General features: G+C 39.2%; 1 protein-coding gene across 7 annotated transcripts in view; it reads left to right on the top strand.

Annotated features, from left to right (window-relative positions):
• The first annotated feature begins 3,471 nt into the window (after positions 1–3,471).
• TRIM33 (tripartite motif containing 33) overlaps positions 3,472–23,603 on the top strand; it is a 67,451-nt gene continuing 47,319 nt past the window's right edge. For all 7 annotated transcript variants that reach the window (XM_070745671.1, XM_070745668.1, XM_070745667.1 and 4 more), the window contains exons 1-4: positions 3,472–4,013; positions 20,062–20,180; positions 20,297–20,444; positions 22,816–22,948. In XM_070745671.1, coding sequence (XP_070601772.1) covers positions 3,497–4,013; positions 20,062–20,180; positions 20,297–20,444; positions 22,816–22,948 — 917 coding nt within the window. In that variant the 5' untranslated portion in view covers positions 3,472–3,496. The remainder of the gene's footprint in view (positions 4,014–20,061; positions 20,181–20,296; positions 20,445–22,815; positions 22,949–23,603) is intronic.

Here is a 23,603-nt window from a genome sequence, read left to right as displayed (position 1 = left end):
TTGTTTGGTAACTATTTATTTATTTATTTATTTATTTATTCATTATTTTATTTTATTTATTTTATTTTATTTATTTATTAATTAAATTTGTATGCCGCCCCTCTCCGCAGACTCGGGGCGGCGCACAGCAACAGAAAACAATTTATAATACAAATTCAATAATTAGAAAGCTAAAATCCCATAACTGAAAAAACATGCACACAACATACCATACATAAACAGTATAGGCCTGGGGAAGTTATCTCAGTTCCCCCATGCCTGACGGCAGAGGTGGGTTTTAAGGAGTTTACGAAAGGCAAGGAGGGTGGGGCCAGTTCTAATCTCAGGGGGGAGCTGGTTCCAGAGGGTCAGGGCCGCCACAGAGAAGGCTATTCCCCTGGGACCTGCCAAACGACATTGTTTGACAATCAGTGCATTTCCTTCAACAAAAGTGTATGTGAAGTAACTCATTTAGCCATCTGTCCACATATACAGTATACTGTTTCACTGTGAACTTACTGGTATTTTCAGGTAATATCATGAGGGAAATAATAGGATCGTCTCTAGATACTTGACATAGCAATAGCACTTAGACTTATATACCACTTCACAGTGCTTTACACTTTCCCTAAGTGGTTTACAAAGTCAGCATATTGCCCCCAACAATCATTTTATCAACCTTGGAAGGATGGAAGGCATAGTTAACCTTGAGCTGGTGAGACTCGAACTCCTGGGAGTCAGCAGAATTATCCTGCAATCATCAAGAGATGGTGGCTTGGATTAATTTATTCATTTTACTTGGCTTAGATACCTCTTCAACTGCAAATATAACCACGTGATTTATATTTTTAAATGCAGTAGTAAAATTAAAAGAGTAAATCACCAGAAAGTATAATTGATTCCTTTTCAATCAATGAACAAGCAATAACCAAGTAATGACATTTTCCTGTAGGTGGGATCAGTATATCACATCAGAATATTTCATCTGTGGAAGAATGATGTTGGAGAAAAAGGAGGCAAGGGAAGAGCAGGGACTTACAAAGTGTTTCCCTTCCAGTTATAAAAAACGCAGAATCCAGAGTGTGTAGAAAACTTTGCAGATAGCCAGGTAATAAGCTATATAGGGAATTAAAGGTGACAATCAAATTTGAATTGCATCCAGAAGTCAATCTATAATAAGTGAAAAGACATCAGGCATCTGCTGGAGGCTGTTTTATTAGGCAGAAAGCTCCATTTCTCCTTTAGGGAAGTATAATATTCTGCCTCTTTTAATATTCTCCAAAATGTTTCATTCCCGGGTTTGGGGGGGGGGGGGCGCCTACAACCTGTTTGCCTTCCATCAATAATACTCTTATATCGAGTCTTATCGATGGAAGGCAAACAGCAGTTGTGAACAATGCATGCATAAATGTTTTCACTGGAAGCCAATTCAAGTGTGCAGAACAGTTACATAACCCTTGTAGATACTGTATATTGTTCCTTTAATGGTTCAAGAAAGCACTTGATAGCTGAAGCTTCTGTTTAAAACAAGCTTTGTTGTTCAGAAGTATTCCCCAATTAGATACTAAAACTCCAGCCTTATTTCAGAATTAATTACGCCAGCTCTAATGTGCAATACATTAGCGTTTTCGGAGAGGGGCGGCATACAAATATAATAAATTACTAATACACCAGCTTTTAAAGTGTGGCCAGACAGGATGCTGTAGCAGCAAATTCCTTCTGAAACTTGTGCGGACACATTCAGATACATAGAAAATGCAAATACCCTCTCATTTTTCTTGGTGGCCTCAACCTACCTCATATCAACTGGATCCTAAATGAATGTACAGTGATTCCTCGTTTTTCGCGGGGGATGCGTTCCAAGACCACCTGCAAAAAACGAATTTCCGCGAAGTAGAGGAAAGGTATTTTTTATGTACTTAACAAGTATTTGGACTTTTAAAACCCTCCCTGTATTGTTAACAACCCACCGCTGCTGACCGTTGAGCGAGACTGGCTTCTCTCAGTCGTCAGCAGCGGTGGTAGCGGCTCTTCTGTAGTTGGGCGGTGGTGGAGTTGAGAAACATCCACGAACTGGAGGATAAGACAAGACAAGCCTTCCCCCGTGACGCGCGGGCTGAAGGAAGCCGCTGCTGCAGTCCCCCCCCAAACTGTCCCTGCCCTGGTGTTCTAAGCCATAAGCCCCCTTTGAAAAAACCTGTAAAGTAGCGAATCCGCGAAAGATGAACCGTGAAGTAGCAAGGGATTACTGTACAACTGAACCAGGGGCAGATTCCTATTACTGCTGTTACCGGTGCGCTGTGCGCGCAGCTTTGGGTCTCTTGTGTGCATGTGTCGCAGCATGTTTTTGGTTCTGAACATGTGTAGGAAGCAAAATCTCGCAAGGAGACGCATGCATGAGATTTCAGTGATTTTTTTGCTTACACGCATGCGTGGAACAGGGGTGGGCTTTAGCCGGAACGCTAAATTGGGCTCACCAGTGCTTGTAGGGCCAGTGCGATTTTGCTTCTGCCCTTGTGGAGATAGCAAAATCGCCCACGGAACCGCAGGTGCACCCGTGTTTTGGTGAGATTTTTTTTGCTTCCACGCATGCCAAAACACGGGCGCATCTGCAGCTCCATGCGTGATTTTGGTATCTCCACAGGGGCAGAAGCAATATCGCACTGGCCTCACAAGCATTGACGAGCCGCAGCGGTGAGCCTAATTTAGCGTTCCGGCTAAAGCCCACCCCTGGCGCAGAAGTAAAAAATCACTAAAATTGTGCACCCTCCCAAAAACTTGCTTCCTGCGCATGTGCAGAAGCAAAAACACGCTGGGACACGCATGCAAGAGACCTGAAGCTGCGTGCACAGCAATTGCTACCAGTTTGCCATCCTCTAATGTTCCCATGGCAACCCACTACTGAACTCAACCCATACACTCAACTCTTTGCAATGCTATTACCAATCTAGGACACCAACTAGTAACAAACAATACTGGACTCAGCAATTGTCTTGATCTCATCTTCTGCAACAGTTCACACCCAATGGACTACAAATAAAAAAGCCCTTTTCCAACAGTGAACACAGTGTGCTTGACTTTTGTGTCAATATACGTCCTTACAAAAGTCACCATAATAATAGGACAACTAATTACAACTTTACAACTAATTTCCTTGCAGTCTCTAGCCGCCAAAAATTATCTAGGCATCCACGTATAAAATCACTGAGGCGCATGCGCCGTTGCCGTACAGGTCCCTCAGCGTTGCGCGCTTGCGCTTCCCTCTAACATTCCCTCTGTTCGCTTTACTACATTGTAAAGGTTGTTAAACACCTCCACCTCTTTTTTTCCCCTCCCCAGCTCTTAGAACGCGCACGCGCGCACGTTCGCTGTCACTCTCCTCGCCCCCCCCCCCAATCTCCGCAGTCCCAGCTCCAAGAAGCGTCGGGGACGCGCGCGCAACCTGATGGCGTGCCTGCGGACGCATGCGCCATCCGATGCGTGAGCAAAGCGGGGAGTCGGGTTCAAAGGAGGAAATATGGCGGAAAACAAAGGAGGAGGAGGCGGCGGCGGCGGTGGCTGCGGGGAGGGGGCTGGAGAGGCCGGGCCGACGGGGGGTGGTCCCGAACCTGCCGCTGCGGCGTCGGCTCTCGTTGTCACCTCCGCGGCGGCAATTGCCTCCCCGTCTTCTCCGGCCTTCACCCAGCCCGAAGAAAGGGAAAGCCCCGCCGCGGTGATCCTGGCTGCGGCGGCGGACAAGGGCCCAGGGGAGGCGGAGGCCGCGGCGCCGGTTGTGGTGAGCGTAGGCCCGAGCTCCACCTCCATCCCGGCGCCTCTGGGCCCCAGCCCCGCTCCCCCCGCTCTGCCCGGTGCCGCGCCGGGCCCGCTGTCGCTTCTGGACACCTGCGCAGTGTGCGCGCAAAGCCTGCAAAGCCGGGAGGCCGAACCCAAGCTCTTGCCTTGCCTTCATTCCTTTTGCCGCCGCTGCCTGCCGGAGCCCGAGCGCCAGCTCAGCGTGCCTGTGCCCGGCGGTGCCAACGGGGATATCCAGCAGGGTGAGTGCCAAGTGCTGTGGCCGTCAGAAGGGGCTCGGTTGCCGGTGACAGAGAAGTCTTGACTGGGGAGGCAGCCCTACTAAAAGGATGTGCGCCTGCCTTGGGAATGAATGGAGGAGAGTAGCATGTTAAGAGTGCTTGTGGCTTAAAACTGGCACCATTTTGGCCAGATCAATAAATAACCCCCGTAGGATGCAGCGATACAGGATGGGTTAGAAAAAGGCTTTCCAGGACTGACTTTCCTTGGATCGGAGGCTTGTGTCAGGGGCAAGATAGGTGCGTGCATACATTTTATTTACGGTTTGGATTTTGATTTATATGCTTTCTCACTCCCGGAGGACTCTGGTCGGCATATAAATCCAAGGTTGGATAGTGGTGGTACTGTAGGATAGAATTGATCTGGAACAGATATTTTTGTCTAGAATGGGGTACATTGGTTGCTTATATACAGCATCAAGCCTGACCTTGGAGAGAATCACTTGAGTGTCCAAGTGGTCAGTTGCAGAGAGGCCATGTTAGGTTTCATTGCTTTGAGGTAGGTATTTAAACCATGTGTTTTTCTACAGGTGAGTTGTCAGTAATACTTAATAGATTTTACTAATTGAGGAATGTAAAGCAAAGACCCAAACTTTAAGGTGGGTAGTCCAAATGTGATACTTATTTTCTTCTTCTCTTGAGTCCCTTTAGAATACAGCATAGTAGATCAGTAATAGCAATAGCATTTGAACTTATATACCGCTTCATAGTGCCTTTACAGCCCTCTCTAAGTGGTTTACAGAATGAGCATATTGGATGGTCCAAATGTGATACATCTTATTTTCTTCTTCTCTTTAGTCACATTTAAAACACAGCATAGTAGGTCAGTACTAGCAATAGCATTTAGACTTATATACCGCTTCGTAGTGCTTTTACAACCCTCTAAGCGGTTTACAGAATCAGCATATTGCCCCCCAACAATCTGGGTCTTTGAAGAACTTGTTTTTATTAGTTCATTAGCATTTAATTATATTAATCATTTGGAGTTTGTTAATTTGCACCTGTTGCAAAAGATGCTACACTTAGAATGAAATCATTCTGATCTCTAGAAACATATGTTTATTTGAGAGCTTCTATACAAAATCTTCTAATACTTTGTATGAGTAATATTGTATTGTTGAGAGAAAGGTAATTTTTTTTGTATGATCAGAGTAAACATTTAGGTATCAGTAGAGGATCTTTTCTTTTTCTACTTAATTTAAGAATCCTATCATGTCTAATTCTAACTGACAAATTATAACTGTTTCCAACATTCCACTCTAACAGACTCCTCTCTATTCTACAGTTCAGGTCTGTGCAGTGCCTTTCCTGGGATCGCTTGGCCTTTCTTTACAGTTGCTGTGTGATCCTGGGAGAACAATGTAGTTTCTCTAAAATGTTCCATAAACACTCATAATACATTTTGGAGATCAAATTCAAATATTCCCTCCCTCCAGTCCTTCCTCCTTCCCTCCGCCTCTCCTTTCTCAGATCTTTGCATTTTACTGGCCAGCCATATTTTAAGAAAAACAAAATAAATTTTAAGGATTGTCCAGCACTTTTTGTCTGCCTTTTAGTAGCTAATATTACAGTAACTATATTACAGATACTGGAAGCCTTTAGGACATCAATGATACCTTCGCCTGAAAATAATAGTGGATAGTGTTTTGTTCTAGATGATATTATTGAGAGTAAATGAAATGCCTGCAAAGTGCTTCTAGACTTTCTCTAATATTGCTGGCTTTTTCTGTTTTGGAATTTTACTCTAGGATACTTTTTCCTCAATTCAGATTCTCTGAAGTGTGTTTTACATGAGCATTTTTGCAAATTTGGAAGATATACATTTAATAGATTTTCATAGAATTGTGCATAATATTCTTAAATTGGGTGATATAGTACCAGACACCACATTAAATGATTGTGATATGCATTATAATGTACCTTTGTTATGTCTTGTTTTTATTGTGGTTTTTAAAGTATATATTTAATAAAGATTATTTTATAAAAAATATGTGGTGACACCTCTCCACCCCAGAATTTTTTCAATTTTTTTTTAATGAAAGCAGTATCATTTGGGAAAATCTTTTAAACCATCATGTCAGTCAAAAGGAGTGATTGTACTCTGAATTTTTTGTGACTGGAATTTATTGTTACTTTCTTTAAGCTAAGTCATTGATTGATGTGGGCAGCCACAAAAATTGAACAAATAAATAAACGTCTCTTGTGATGAGATGTGTGCAACACACAAACACAAAATTAATATGTTGTTTCCATGAATTACTCTAATTTTTTTTTAATCTACTTGAGAAAACCTCATTGCACTAGAATCCATGATGCCTGTGATACTCAGTTAATCCAGACTTTTTATGGTATACCTCTGGTTTTTCTAATTTCATCTTTACAATTTCCTCTCAGAAAATAAGAGAAATTTATAAAAATTAATTTTGAGTTTTCTGATATGATTCAAAATCTCTGATGTCATTTCTGTCAAAATGATACTGGTACAAGTTCTTAACAAAATAATTATCAACTAATTATATGCTATTTAATATTAATTTACAAATACTAAAGTAAATTCAATAATCTGTATTATCTCTACATTGTAAGTGGAAGATAGAGTGACTTAATAGGACTGTTATCTGTCCTAATGAAAGGGAGTATGTAAACTGGATTGGACTTTTGAGGGATGGAAATGGCAGTCTTAGTGGCAACTCAGAGCCCTCCAATGATCCAAGCTGGAAAGGGGAATTGATCACTATGCTTATATTTTGCCTTATTTTCTCTCCTCCCCCCCTTTATCTGATTGTTGCTCAATCAGAATCACCTTTGGTGAATGAGAAATTATACAAATTTGATAAATAAATACACCTTCAAAGGAAAGCAGCTTATTTGCATCTGCCAAATTAATGTTCTGAATCCTGCTTTCAATCATGCATCACTTTTAGGGCTTCTTGAGATCAAGGTTTGGGATTTCAGAAAGGTCAGCCGTGGAGGCTAATTCTGATGTCTAGTTCCCAAAGTCAGAAGCTTGTTGCTGACATTTGAGGAGGAGCCAACCAATCTTATGGCCTTCAGACTGTAGTCTTATTTATCTATTATCTATTATCTAGTCCTTTTACCAGTTGATATAATTTTACATTCTACCTCCTCAGATAGACTTAATTGGGTGCTTTAATAATGTCTTGAACATGTTTTTTTTAATTTGGTGATGTTTTTATTTTATTTTTCTATAATTGGTGTAGTGTTCAAAATTGATGGAAATTTGTAGAACTATTTAGACAGATTTCAAATAGTGAGATTAGGATTAATTGCACATTAGACCGCTAACCATGTTTGCTTGTTTTGTGAAGAATATATATAGCTAATCCTCTTTACATTAAGTGTTTGGGTGTGGTGCTTATATGCTAAAAATGTTGAAATTTGATAAGCTATTTTGGACATAGTATTAGAACATAGATTAATAATACATAATTATTTTGTATATAGTCCACTGTTTGAAGTAAGAACATTGTCTTTTATTTGTCATTGTGTTCAAATGTAATTATATTTTTCAGTATGAGAAAGTTGTATAATGCTGAAGTTACTGTATTTTTCGGAGTATAAGATGCACATTTCCCCCCCTAAAAGAGGCTGAAAATTTGGGTGTGTACCCAGCGCTAATGAGGTACTAATGATCTTCCTGTCTTGCAGTTATTTTCATTGCTACTCCCCCTGAAAAATGTTTTTTCCAGTCTAAGTCTTTGTAGGCTTTTTTTCATTGCTACTCACTCAAATAATGTTTTTTCCAGGCCTAACAAGGTGCTAACCATCTTTCAGGCTCTTACCAGCTTGCAGACTTTTTTTTCATTGCTATTTTTTCCAGCCCTAAGACTTTGCAGGCTGTTTTTCGTTGCTACTTGCTCCGAATAAGGATTTTTGAAAGCCCTAATCAGGGGATAAAATAACATGCTGAAGCTGACCAGACTAAGGACGCTAGCCAGATGAATACCTGGTAGGTAGATTTTTTCTTTATTTTCCTCCCAAAAAACTAAGGTGCATCTTATATTCCATGTGTCTTATGCTCCGAAAAATACTGAACTCAGAGGAGTAAACATAAAGGAAAAACTTCTCATTGAAAATTGTACCAAAAAGTGAGTTTTAATCTATTTCTCATCTTCCTGACAAAATATTTGTATTATCTGTAAATGTCAAACACATAGGTGTTTATTATGATTTCTTCCTTAATGGACCCTTATTTTTAAAGAAAAAAAACATTTGGAAATATAAAAATCTTATTTGCTCATAACTTACAAACAGATTAATTTATAAGCAATTAGAGAGAAAGGGTCTAAAATAAAGAACTCTAATAAAGTGGACTGTATTTGATTTTTAATCAAACTATTGATCCATATAAATTTGTATTGTCCGGGCTAACCATTCTCAATTTGATGACCTCCAGTTGTATTGGATTTCTATTTTTATTTTGAGCCACCATGATCAAAGGTCTTCATGACCTGAAATTAGTTCAATACATCATGGAAACCTGCAGTTGGGAAAGGGTGCTTTAGGCTATACTGTATAAGTTTTAGTAGCTTTTCCCATATCTGTTTGTATATTTATTTATTTTTTATTTATTTATTAGATTTTTATACTGCCCTTCTCGAGGCGACTCAGGGCGACGTACAACAATATGCTTAATGTTTAATGACTAGTCCTGTTTGCTGAGCAAATTATAAATTGTTCAGTAACAGATGACAATTTCTACCATCAGTCTTGAAATCAGTAGTATTTCAAGGATAAGAATGTATACCAGTTTGTCTAGATTCTGAAATTCAAGTCCATTTTCTTCTAATAAAATCCACTGAATGATAATTGGCTAGACATTATTTCTCAATCCAGCATATACTGTTGTTGTTGGGAAGAATGCAATATTAATTATATGTTATTTTGAGCTCTTGTGGAAATTCAAGACTAAATAAAAATGCCATGTCTCTTCATCTGCAAAAGTTATGGAGATTTTTCTTTGAAATGAAAAAATTAAAAATGAAACTTAGTATATCTTAGGTTATTCTATAACTAAAATACCGTAATGCAATTTAAAATTGCAGATTAGTTTAAAGCACACTATGAATCAAAACAAATACCTTCTTGTTGTTCAGTCTTATAAGCAGTAAAGCAGATTGTATGATTTGTTTAACTAGACCATATATTTAGGTATTTTGTAGCCATTACTCAGTTTTTTTAATTATAACTCATAATTTTGTTAAGTCAATTGGCTTAAGAATTATATTCCCATTGTGTATTAAAACTAATTTAGCAGCATCAACAACTATCTTAAATCTCATTTGGAATGTAAATTACTTGATTGAAATAATGAACAATTAGAATACAGTGATTTATTTCAGATCAGCAAAATGGTTATGTGAAATAAGACACGGAGGTTGCATGCAGAATATCAAGAATGTTGATGTAGCCCTTTGCTCCTAAAGGATTTAGTTCATTGTTCCGTAATACCTGTATTTAGGCACATCAACCTGTAGTATTCATACCACTAATATTGAAAAATCAATCTATAAATCAGGATGGTATTCTGGGCTAGTTCTAGGAGTTGTAGGTTCTCTTTCTTCTCTAGCGTTGGTTCCAGTAGATATTGATGGGAGAGAGAGGTCCAGGTGCCTTAGGGCTTCGTACTTTTCCTTTCCTGTTCATTAGAGACAATGAGGAATTTGCATACAGATGGGAGATTGAACAACTAACCTTGTTAGTTGTGTGACCGGAACAATCTAGAACTGAACACACACAAAACCGCAGAAATGGTGGTAGACTTTAGGAAAAACCCTTCCATTCTTCCACCTCTCACAATACTAGACAACACAGTATCAATAGTAGAGACCTTCAAATTTCTAGGTTCTCTCATATCTCAAGACCTAAAATGGTCACCTGACATCAAAAAAATCATCAAAAAGAGCACAACAAAAAATGTTCTTTCTGCACCAACTCAGGAAGCTCAAACTACTATCATCCTTTTCCTCCCACTTAGGACTGTATGGCTGTAACTTGTTGCTTGTATCCTAAGATTTTTATTAATATTGATTGTTTCTTCATTGCTAATTTAACCCCTATGACAATCATTAAGTGTTGTACCACATATTTCTTGACAAATGTTTATTTTCTTTTATGTACACTGAGAGCATATGCACCAAGACAAATTCCTTGTGTGTCCAATCACACTTGGCCAATAAAGAATTATATTCTATTCTATTCTATCTACATAAAGCCATAGGGTGAAGTTGTCCAGTAGTTTGGGATAAATATTATCTATATACTGATAATACTCACTTTATATTTCCATCCCCAATGCCTGAATGATGCCATGGAGGTGCTATCTTGGGGCCTGGGTGTAGATCATCTTATCTTTGGTTCTGAGTTGGGACTTGTACCTGTTCCTTGACTGGAGCCCTTTTCATGGTCACTCATGTCTGTTTTGGACTGATAATTAAATAATGTACGTAAGATAAAATTGGGAAAAAAATTGAACTAAAATTTTGATCTAAACTAGAGGGCGTTTATTTTTTTATTAGATTTATTTGCTGACTCTCTCACTGGAAGGTGACAAAATAAAACCATAAAAAATAAACATTTCTGATAATAAAAATTACAATTAAAAGATGGGGATGAAAAGAATGGGATGCGTAGGAGGATAGATGTGATCTATTCTTAAACTATTGATGCCTCCAGTGATACTCTCCCTTTGGTGCCTAAAGCCAACTGTCAGAGCTAGGTCTTCAGGTCCTTACCGAAGATAAAAAAAGGTGTGAGCAGATCTCAGCTGGGGAGGGGGGCAAGATGTTCCAAATGGCAGGAGTTACAGCAGAAAAGACTGTTCCAGGACCTGCCAGCTAGAATTCCCTGACTGACACACAGCGTATCCCTTCTGCTGGCATGGGTGAGATGGGCACAAATAACCTGTACTCATGCCATGTAGGATTTTAAAGGTGATAGCCAATACTTTGAATCGCACCGAGAAGCAAAAGTAGCCAACAGTGGTGTAACATGGGCCACTCTAGGAGACGCAAGAGCTGTCCATATACTGGGACTACCGTATTTGTTGCTTCTGAGTGTTCTTTGAGAATAGCCTCATGTAGACCACATTGCAGTACAGTCCCAAGTGTGAGATGACAAGGCCTGAGTTACTGGGCCAGGATATCAAACATTGATTTTATTTATATTAAATGAAGAAAATTGAAAAGAGAATAATATATTAGTTTTAATCCCAGTGTGACAAGTGTTTGACACAGAATATTTCAGGATTTTCACTGGGAAAAAAACCCCTAAGGTATATATTTAAAATTAGAACGTTTAAATATAAATTGCCTTACATTATTTAAATGTTACTTCCCCTAAAAAAACTAATATTAACAATGAATTCTAAGAACCAAAGAAAATACTCCGATAAACATTCATGCATTTCAGAGAACTCTTTCAAAATTAGCACATGTAGACATAGCAAAAGGCACCTTTACTTTTATTTTAAATTCCAGAATTGAGACATGCACAATTCATGGACATCTTTCTTGCTTTTTGCAACTCCCTTCTTCTTATTTTGATGGCAATTTTAATGAGTTTTTTTGTGTATCTATCAGCTTTAAAAAGTCAGTAGAACATGCAAACAAGGAGAGGAAATTATAAAAATAGTGGCAGAGGGAACATCTTGAAGCACTTTAATAATCAAGAGCTTGAGCTATTAAGGACAGTGCTTGATTATTGAGCAATTAAGGACAGTGCTTGATACATCTATTTAAAATACTATTTGAGATATAGGCATTTAACAGACCTTGAGGACAGTGAAGGTGAATAAAAAATTCAACAATGCATGTTTCTAATCAAGTAAAAATGAATCTTAATTGAGCTCATTTGTGAGCCTTAATCAGTTAAGTATCACAAGTGATGTGGGAATGGTCCAGCAGCATTGAGAGTTTGTTAGAGAAGAAAATTCTAAGATACAGAAACAAAAAGGAAGGGGGGAAAAGGCATATTATTTGTCCTTCTCTAAAAGACAATAATACTGTGCGTAGATAACAACATTATAAATAGAATTGGAAGGTAAGGAAAAAGTAAAACAAGGGAAAATTAAAAAAAGGTTTTATTCTTAAAACTATAATAACAGGAAGAAAATTTAACAAAATATAAGGATGTAATCTTATGTGGAATAATCTTGAGAGACCGGAGACCAGACAACAGGCATCTATATAGGTCTGCAGCAGGAATGTGGACCTGGCAAATGCTACAGAAAAATTCTCCCTAGTTTTTTGAACTGTAAAGGAGAGATAGAAGGAGGGGAGTGGTACTTTTAAACTTGCAAGATTTGGTTAATGTAATCTTGAGGATAGAGGTTTGTTCTCTGAGCATGTGGGTTGATTTCTTAACATTTTGTTACCAGACTAGGTAACATCTTCAGTGGAATTTAGGGGATGTCAATGTTGGTATTCTTCTGCTTATACGGGCTTCGTGTGGTCAGTAGGTCTTGTAATGGTGAAGTCGTATGACCACCTAAAACCCTTACTTGATGTGACCTCACCATCAAAAGATCTACTGACCACACAAAGCCCTTATAAGGGAAGACTCCAACTGGTACAGTAGTAGTATGTAGTAGTGCAGTGTAGTGGTGTAGTAGTGACAGCAAGGACTGGGGAGGGTGGGGAAGGACAACTGGGTATAATGTGTTGTTAGGCAGCCAAAAGGCAGAGAGATAGTAGGGTAGGGGATAGTACGGTAGTAGCAATAGCAATAGCACTTAGACTTATATACTGCTTCACAGTGCTTTATAGACCTCTCTAAGCTGTTTACAGAGTCAGCATATCGCCCCCAACAATCTAGTCCAGTGATGGCGAACCTTTTTCTATTGAGTGCTGAAAGAGAGTGGGCATGTGCTATTGCGCATTTGCGAGTGCCCAAACCCATAATTCAATTTTCCAACTTCTGGTGGGCCCAGTAGGCTTGTGTTTCACCCTCCCCAGGCTCCAAAGGCTTCCCTGGAGCCAGGGGAGGGGGGGGGGGAAATGCCCTCTCCCTTTCCACTGCATTCTCTACGGAAGCCAAAAATGCCCTCTCAGAGCCTCTGTGCGAGCCAAAGTCTGGCACACACATGCACATTGGAGCTGAGCTAGGGCAACAGCTCGTGTGCCAGCAGATATGGCTCTGCGTGCCACCTGTGGCACCCGTGCCATTGGTTCGCCATCATTGATCTAGGCCCCCATTTTACCCACTTTGGAAGGCTGAGCCAAACTTGATCCTGGTGAGATTTGAACTGGTGAACTACAGGTAGCAGTCAGGAGAAGCAGCTTGCAGTACTGCACTCTAACCACTGTGCCACCAAAGCTCAGTGGTTAGAGTGGCAGGGGTAGATAGACGGGGGTGGTGGAGTTAAAGTGGAGACAGTCCTTAATTGAGGTTTAGGAATGCGGAAGAACCAAGCTGGGAATGGCTTGTATCAGGTTGGGTCCTCACCTAATGACCAATGGGATGGGTAGAATTCAGTTAATGTTGGTAACAGAGATTGCTGGGATTGTTAAGTGATGTGGTCACATGGCATTGTACTTTATGACTACATTGCTTATCGGTAGAAATTCTGCTCCCAGTTACTGTTCTTAACCAAAAACTAATTGTACTGTATAGCAGAAAACTTTTCAGTTATGAAGCTAGTCTTAATTAACCTGGTGCAAAAAATTGAAACCTGCATCCTTAAGGGAGTAAGAATTTTATGTATAACAATCTGTAGGAGATAGCTTCTGAAATGTTTTCAACGACTTAACTGAATTAAATTTTAACATCTTCAATTGCTGTAAATGTTTCTCCTTAGGCCTTTTTGAAATACACAGATAAAACCTTTTGTTAACTGTACTGTTTTGAGTACATTGTAAGTAATTGTACTGTGACTCCTGTAACTAAGTTAAGTCAAAACTATGGCATATATTTTCTAGAGCAGTGATTTTCAACCTTTTTTGAGCCGCAGCACAATTTTTACATTTACAAAATCCTGGGGCACACCACCAACCAAAAGGACACAAAATGACACTCTAAGATACTCTCCTCTCTTTTTCCATCCCTGTCTCCTCCCCCTCTTGTGTGTGTGTGTGTGTGTGTGTGTATACATACTCTTGAACCATTTCCAAAAACAGGTGAGGGCTGGGGGGTTTTCTCTCTTATTTTTTGGGTGCTTTTTGTCATATATTTTAAATCAAGAGTCACTCTCTCTCTCTCTCTCTTTTGTTTCTCTCTCTTTCCTCTCATTCTCTGTCTCAATCATTTCCTCATTTCTCTTTTTTCCTCCCCTCTTTGCTCATTTCTCTCTCTCTCTCCCCCTTCCTCTCCTTTTTTTCTCTCTCTTTCTTTCTATCTATCTCTCTCTTGCTTTCTTTCTCTCTTGCTTTCTTTCTCTCTCACTCTTGCTTTCTCTTTCTCTCTTTCTTGCTTTCTTTTCTTTCTTGCTTTCTTTCTCTCTTTCTCTCACTCTTGCTTTCTCTCTCTCTCACTCACTCTTTCTCTCTCTCTCAGCAAAAGGTTGTGAGACCAGAACCTGAGCCTCCTTCTTCGCGGCACACCTGACTGTGTCTCGCGGCACACTAGTGTGCCACTGCACACTGGTTGAAAAACACTGTTCTAGAGAAATGATTTTTGATCCATTTTCTCCAATTTTCTCTAATTAGTGGTATGAGATAATAGACTTTTATGGAAGATCTGGATAGATGCTCAGATTTTTACATTATATCAACTAATGATGATAATATTGAGTTGTTATTTGCAGTAGTGAAAGATAATGTTTGTCAGTTGCAACCCATTTGCAGTATTTTCAAGTCTGAAAATATTTCTGAAAAATAATATATACATTGGTTAATTAAATTCACAGGAGCTTGGCAAACAATTTCAGAGAATAGTCTGTTTTCTACTCCTTCTGCTGTTTGTGTTTCAACATTTCTGATTTTTTGCTTTGTTTCTTGTTAGCAGTTTGTGCATTTAAGCATGGTGTGAATAAAATATTTAGGCTCTCAGTACTAGCACCTCAATAAAAGATGAACATTTCACACTATGCAATTAACATTTAATATTTGCTGCTGCAAGATATGATAATGTCTTGGCTCTATCTTGGATTTATATTGCCAAATTAATGAAAAGATCAGGGAATTAATATGTGAAAATTTCACATTGAATTGAAATATAAATCCTGTCTTGCAGGTGTTTACAGTAGATGACCTAAAGTCTCTTCAAATTCATGTAGTCTATGATTTTTATGAATATCGCTTGCTGTAAATTAAACAGATGAGAGTTCTGTTTCATTTTTATATTCTTGTGAAACTTTATAAAGGCACTTAGATGCTTCTTTTAGAAAGCAGAATTCTGATCTTACCTGCTCTGATCCTGTATTTTGAAATGTTCCCACTCAGAAATTGCCCATTACTTCCTTTTCCCATTTTAATAGGACAAATTTTCTTACACTCAATATTTGAAAACAAATGTATTAAATCTATCTATTATGAGAAAATTTTATTTTTATTTTTTGATTGTACCAATAAAAGGATTGCTTTTCCTCATTTTAAAATAGTTAATGTGATTGCTCTTTGTATACAGTAATTTTATTTTCTAATTCACAGAGCAATTTTATAGTAAGAACAATGTTCTCCAGTGCGCTGCTTGGAGAATCCAAGCGTGTGTTGACTTCTATCTATTTGCCAGACTGAGTTTAGTTTTTTCTTTATGCCACACCTCCTCTGCTCAACTGAGCTCGTTTTTCGACTGTCTAGTTACAGAGACAATTTACTCTGACAAATTGATAGGAGTCTAATCCTTCAAATTGGATTTTTTAACTAGAGAGAAGCTGAAGAATTAGGAGCAGTAGAAAGGGAACCCTTTTTACTGCGTTACAACCTTTGGGCTGTCAGCGGCTCCATCGCTGCTGGCGAGTGTGCTGGCACCCCTCGGGCCCCAGGCCAACTGGCACCACATTCCTTATAGCATCTGTAGTTGAACATGTCTTGTGAGGATCTTCCAGTAAATGCGGTCATCTGCTCCCTCACTTGTTTTCTGTCACTGGCACAGCCACCACATCAGCTCCTCTTATCAGGGCAACTCCTGAGTCATTGCCCAGCATGCTAAGGCAAACTCTGAAAACTTGGAAATTCCTGAGGTGCTGGGAGAGCCAAACTCATGCTCTCGCGCCAATTTGTTTGAAGGGCAAGAGGCAGCGGCCCTGGAAGAGCCGGATTCCCGCTCTTGTACCATTTTTCAGTCCCTGCAAGCCATGGCGGTGCTGGGAGAGCTAGATTTCTGCTCTCGCACCATTTTCACTTTGCTTGCAGCAGTAGCAAAATTCCGGCACTTATTGCGCCTTGGCTGCCCCAGTCATTGTGACGGAGCTGGAACCAGCTGATTAGCTAGGTGTCCACCATTTTCTTGAGACTGCCACAGAGACCAGCCCTGGTCCAAAGACATCTGACTGGTCTGTATACAAAGGGGGTAAAGAGGGGTGCAAAATGGCTGAGCAAGAATTGTCCTCAGACATCGAACAGGCTGCTCTCCCCCCCCACGGACTCATAGGGCACAGAATTCTACCCCCAGGAGTTCCAGATAGACCACCAGGGTTAAAATTGTTGGAAAGAGCAGATCCCAAACCTCTATGCCTAGAAAGGCATCCTCAGCAAAAAGTTCTGACCGAGGAAGAGCCAACTGACTCTCTTTCAGAGGCAAAGTTTTCCCACCCTGGACATTCTGCACATTCACCTCAGCCTATGCAGGCCAGGCAGTAGAATTGATTACCAGAGGGCACTGGTGAGCTGTAACCTTCTCTTACAGACTGCTTTGAGGAGAATTTTCTCCCCTTTCCTTACCTAAAAACTGCTGGTTTGCAATCAGCAACCTCAGCGAGAGACTCAGCACCTGCAATCTTCATTCTTACAGCAGCGGGATTCCGCTCAGGGGAAGGTCTAGGGCCTGAGTTATCCCAGGAATTCGAAACCTCATTTCTGAGGCTATATCAAGAGGATAGCGGCAGGCTTGCAACAGAGAAACCTCTCCCTCTCTCTGCCTCTCAACCTGCATAATAATAATAATAATAATAATAATAATAATAATAATAATAATAATAATAACAACAACAACAACAACAACAACAATAGTAATAATAGTAATAATATGTGAAGAGGGGCGGCATACAAATCTAATTAATAATAATAATAATAATAATAATAATAATAATAATAATAATTTATTAGGTTTGTATGCCGCTTCTCTCCGAAGACTCAAGTCCCAGCTCATATTCCATTAATGCTAATATCTCCCTGCCCTCATGCATCTCTGCACAGCACAGATTCAATGATGCGGAGGAGGATCAAGGAGACCAATATGATGAAGGGATGTTACCTGAGAAGCCGGCCTTCACAGGCCTCTTTCGCCCATCCTTATTTAAGTCATTATTCCATAAGGCCAAATCAACAACCAATATGTGTGTAATAAACCCCTCTGCAGAAGGTACTCAGGATCTTACAGATCCACATGAAGGCTTGTCCACAGAACCAACACCTGAACAGGATGGCATCCCTTCTCCCAAGCTATTCGTTGACATGATTCAACAATAGTGGAACCAGCCAGGTTCTCTGGAAGCCGCTAGTGTGCACAAAAAGAGACTTTACAGGCCCAGATCTCGAAGAGCTGCTCCACCTTGCATCGGTGGATGCTCCAGTAGCAACTCTAACTTCTTCCACCATCCTCTCCACGGTTCTTGACCCTTAAGGTCACCTTCCTCATGGCCATTACTTTGGCCAGGAGGATATCTGAGTTGGCCGCTCTATCTGTGCGAGGGGATATTTGCATCTCCCATTTGGATAGAGTTGTTCTGTGGTTGGATCCATCCTTTCTGGCCAAGGTGAACTCCTGATTGGACCAAGGAGATAATTTTGCCTGATTTCTCTCCAAAACCAAATCATCCATTGGAAGACGGCACACCTTGGATATCAGGAGGGCCCTCCGCAGATACATTTAAAGAACAGCGTCCTTCAGGAAAACAGAATCTCTGTTCGTTTCGTTCCATTTTTCATCCATGGGCAGGAAGATCCCCCTCTACAATAGGCCACTGGTTGAAGGTGTGCATTGCAAACACCTATGAGCTTAAAGCCAGGCCTTTTACTGAAATGGATTTTAGGCCACTTTACCAGAAGTGCTGCAACTACAGCCGCATGGACTACACCTGCATCCGTCATACACATTTGCAGGGCAACTACTTGGTCTTCTCTATCGCCATTTATCCACCACTATAAACTGGACAATTATGCCTCAGCTGAGGTGTCCTTCGGATGGAGAATGCTTCAGAGGTACCCTGGAGACCCTGAACAATTTCGACTCCCACCTATAGAACCTTAAGTTTAAGTTTTTAAAAGAGTTTTTTAAATTTTTAAATTGAATTACAGAAGCTGTGTGCTCAAGATCATGCGATAACATACTATGTAATCTTTCATTTTTACACATAAAATATTTATTTCATTGTTCTAGATCAAACTCTTTCCTCAGTTCTATTGTTTTAGAAAAGTTCCATAACCTGTTGTGAAAGCTTTTAATTGTGGAATTATATGCTGAACAAAAACAAAACAGTCCTCCAGGTTTTATTAATATAATTTATAAGTTTAGTGTGCTGATGAAGCGTACTGATGGTAAAATTATGTATCAAATCAAGTTTGCAGTTGCCCTGATTCACAAACCAGACAAAGTATGACCCTTGCTATCTTTGGAGCTTCCAGTTATTGGATCATGTCATAGTGGATACAATCTTGAACTTCATCATGCCTGAAATCATCCAAGGACAGTGAAATTGAAATTGCCAAGAACCATCAGCCTTGCTGATTCCACTATTGATCCAGCATAAAGTCATGTTTCTGGAAGAGATGTTACTGTCCAGCAAGGCGGCTTGTGCAGTAGCAACCTAACTCTGTCTAGACTGCAGCCTCAGACAGACAACCTCACATCTGGTTAACTGTGAAATAGAGGCCTTGGAAGCCATCAAGCTTTTGAAATTATGACCCACCCTATCCTGGGTTTGTGGCTGACATGCAACTCAGGTGGGTAGCGGAGGAAATATCCCCCTCTGGATCTATCCAAAACTTGGTCAACTACAAAATCATGGATGAGATTGGTATCATATTCCTGGTAATCAATAGTAACAACTGGATTCTAGAGATACTCAGTGACCTGGCATTAGGGGTGAATACTAAGGGTTGGATCAGTCTCAACCATTGACTGCCACTAGCTCTGGCCCACTCTCAGATTACTGTCGTATTTTCTTCTGCCCGCCAGGATTGAGATCTTAACGCCTACTTTCCCACATTCTCTGAGAACGTTCAAGAACCTTCTCATTCTCCATAGTGGGTGGAGTTAGCATCCAGGAATGGGTTGACCTTATCCCTTGATACTGGCTCCCCACTATGAGAAAGAACGTAATCAGATAAGACCAACGCCCCATCCATAAATTCCCTGCCTATGTTGCCGGGTACTCAGTTTATTATTTTTGGTTGTGGGTGGGGTTGCACTTTCATAAACAAAATTAGTTTATTATCTGGGAATTCTGCTGGAGATTCAGCTTCTATTTTCAAAGCAGATGGCAGCTATGAATAGAAGATCTTTTTCTCAATTATGTATTGCCTGTCAGGTATGATCTTACATTCCCAGAGGCCCTATTTAGCAGTAACATACTTAATCACTACTCCTTTAGACTAGTACAGTATAGCATTACATGACACTGCCCTTGCAGAGATCACAAAAATAATGTATTAGTCAAAGTAATGTTGGATTCCATGTCACACTTCAGAAGCTATGTTTATTATCTGGTCATGTGTTCTTGTCAGGGAATTTGAAATATTTTTTGTTTGGCCTTTATTAACATAGACTGGTGAATCTGAAATTATTCTGACATTTTTTTTCATTGGGCACACTTTGCTAATAGATTTAGAAAACATATTAAAGAAACATGATCAGTCTTCAGAAAAGTATAAGAAATATCTTCTTTTGGTTGCAGTTGGTGTGATCAGATGTCCAATTTGTCGCCAAGAATGCAGACAAATAGATTTGGTAGATAACTACTTTGTCAAAGATACATCTGAAGTACCAAGCAGCTCTGATGAAAAAACTGAACAGGTATGTCACTTCTAGCTTTTCCTCTTTGCAATATAGTTTGATTTATATTCTGTGCAGGGTAATACATTGTGCAATTGGTAATTTCCAGAATATGAAAACATTTTTCTTGATTCTAGGTATGCACCAGTTGTGAAGACAATTCTAGTGCTGTTGGGTTCTGTGTGGAATGTGGAGAATGGCTTTGCAAAACCTGTATAGAAGCTCATCAACGTGTAAAATTTACAAAGGACCATATGATCAGAAAAAAAGAAGATGTCTCTTCAGGTGAAAATATTGCTTGAGTAGTTATGATAAGATACTTTGAGATATGTCATTTGCCTAATATAATGAATATCTATGATGCCATTTTCGTAAAAAGGTTGAGGAACTTGTATGTAATCAACGTAAAAAATTATTTATTTATTTTTTATTTATTTATTGGATTTGTATGCCGCCCCTCTCCGCAGACTCGGAGATACTATTGAATGTTTCTATTGTGGATGATTTTATTCAGCTGGAATGTTTAGAGAGCATAATGTAAATTGCCATTACTATCTTATACTGTAATTTCATTTCTTGCCAATATTGCATGCTAATTTTTCAATGTTGTGCTTGAGAGATATTTTAAGTCTTAAATAATACCTTTCTCTTATATACCCCATTTTGCAACATCCACAAAATATTTCAAAATCCTATGTCAGAAATAGTCTGGCAAATAAAGGTAAAACCAGTAATGCTAAAACAGTTTAAAATAGATTAACATTAAACCTCTCAGCAGATGACAGCACTTTGACTTTCTGAAGAAGCTCATAGGAAATATTGCAAATGGCAATCACATGATGGTGGGATGCTTATTAAAGGGTATGAGATTTTGTGAGCTGCAGCTCCCTTCATCAGATGCATGAAGCCTCTTGACTGATGGAGGGTTTAAGGTAGATAGTTGTACAGAGTCAGGGACTCAGGGTGTATATGAGATAGATAGATGTTATCAATTAGCAGTTATGTGTCAAAACCTACTGACTCAACAGACTTTGTGGGGAAAAAGAATTTGGTTAGCTTCTATTTCAGCACTGAAATCCAAGAGTGTTTTATGAAGCACAAACTACATGAAATATGCTCACGTGCCTCCCTCCCAGATAGAATAGTTTAAAGTGTTTTTTTGAATTTTGCCAGTGTCTTTAAGATACAGTGATGAAAAGTAGCTTTCTTACAAATGATGTATAATTAGCAAGGTACATCATATTTTAAAATAGATATGTACACACTTTAGTTGTGCGGGATTTACTTTTAAAATGATTTGAGTGACCAACTACTATAAAAGAGCTTTTAACATAAAGGGTGGTATTGTATTTACATTCTGCAGGAGTTGAGAAATGGCAATTGAGATTAAGCGGTGATCTTAGAGATAAAGAATTACAGGTATTCCTTGATTTATGACTGTTTAATGTTGGTGTAAAGTTACAATGGCCTTGGAAACAGTCACTTACTATACATCCTTGTGATCATGTGATCAAAATTTGGGCTCTTGGTAGCCAATTTGTATTTGTGATTTATGATCGTGTGATCATAATTTGTAATGGCTTCTGATAAGCAGAGTCAGTTGGGATTTATTCAACTATCGTGTATTTTTCTTGACCATAATGATTCATTTAACATTCGCAGTAAAAATGATCATAAAATTGGATCTGGTCATGCTTTAACTACTACATTGTTTAGTGACCAAATCTGTCATAAGTTCAGGACTATCTCAAAAAGAGAAAAAAAGTTGTAGTGGTAAGATGAGCAAGCTTGTTAGTTGTGTAAATGTGAATAATTGGCCTATTTATAGCAAAAGAAATTATCACTGTATCTTTTTATTTATATTTTATACAAATAAATGTGAAAACTCCTTTTGTCCCTTTGGCTAGCGAAGTATTATTGCAACTAATCTGCCCCTTAAACTAGGTACTGATTTGCTGGAGATACTGTATTTTGCCGACTATAAGATGCACCTGACTATAAAATGCATCTGAATTTTGAAGATGAAAACAACAAAAAAAGGTTTTGGCCTCCATGCACCCCATTTTTGGGCCTTTTGGGGGGGGATTTTTCAGTCTTTTTTTGTCCTTTTTTGAGGCTTTTCCAGCACATTTTCTGGCCTTTTTCTGGCCTGTTTTTTCAGCTTTTTTTGGGCCCATTTTAAGGTTTTTTTCAGCCCATTTTTGGGGAGGACCTCTGCCCCTCAAAAGCCTCAAAACAGACCAAAAAGCCTCAAAAATGAGCTTAAAAAGTCTAAAAAATGGGCCAAAAAAGGGGAACCAAAACGGGGTGTGTGGAGGCAAAATACCCGCCAGTGCGGGTAGGGGGCTTTAGCAATATTTGGTCTATAAGATGCAGAGACATATTCCCCCACTTTTGGGAGCCAGAAAAGTGCGTCTTATAGTGCAAAAAATTCGGTGTGTAGTTCATGCTAGTATATTTTTTGAGAGAAGCAACCAACCTAACAAGATGGCTCGTGTAATATTAATTGGAGGTCAGTGAAACATTTCAGTCAGGATAAACAGAAATAATGATAAAACAACAGTTGTCAGCAAGCTTTCATTGTCTGCATTTCCAATCATGTTGGCTCCTTGGAATTTTGATTTGTGACTTGGACAGTCTCTCTCTTTCAATACAGAAGCTGTTGGAGCATCTGGTCAACGTCCTGTTTTTTGTCCTGTGCACAAACAAGAACATTTAAAACTTTTCTGTGAAACCTGTGACAGGCTGACGTGCAGAGATTGTCAGTTACTGGAACACAAAGAACATAGGTATAGTTGTCTGTATCTTTCTAATAACTCTTTTCTTATATAGATAACTTTGAAAAACAATCCTCAAATAATTACTGCAGTTAAAGTCTTCTTTTGTTTTGATTTTGTGCAAAATAGGCTTGTAGTAATTCAATCTTTTGTTTCTAATCCTGATATAGTTAGGTCATATGACAATTAAAAATAAATTTAAAAAGATCTTTGTCAATGTAATCATATCTTTTAATTGTTAACTTCATATATGTTTGTACATTAGTAAAGCAATGTTCTTTGATTTTAGATGATACCTGAGGCAGGTGCCATTTTAGAAAGAAACATTCCCTCCAGTATGGTGGTGGTGGGTGGGAGGAAGGAAGGAAATGTCTCTTCTAAGTTAGTACCAGTGCTTTTGGTTCTTGTAAGTACACTTGTCTAAAAAATATTTTTTGTAAACTATATTGCCTATTTAACCAGAAGTATTTTTTAACATATCAGGATTTCATAAATAGTTGTACCACTGAAATTGCATCACTAAATTTCAGAGATACAGTGTTCCCTCGATTTCCACGGGGGATGCGTTCCGAGACCGCCCACGAAAGTCGAATTTCCGCGAAGTAGAGATGTGGAAGTAAATACACCATTTTTGGCTATGGACAGTATCACAAGCCTTCCCTTAACA

Source organism: Erythrolamprus reginae, chromosome 3, assembly GCF_031021105.1.
Source record: "Erythrolamprus reginae isolate rEryReg1 chromosome 3, rEryReg1.hap1, whole genome shotgun sequence".
In the NCBI taxonomy this organism is placed as follows: Eukaryota; Metazoa; Chordata; class Lepidosauria; order Squamata; family Dipsadidae; genus Erythrolamprus; species Erythrolamprus reginae.
The sequence above is the reverse complement of the archived record's forward strand: the minus strand, read 5'-3'. Positions and strand labels throughout refer to the sequence as shown.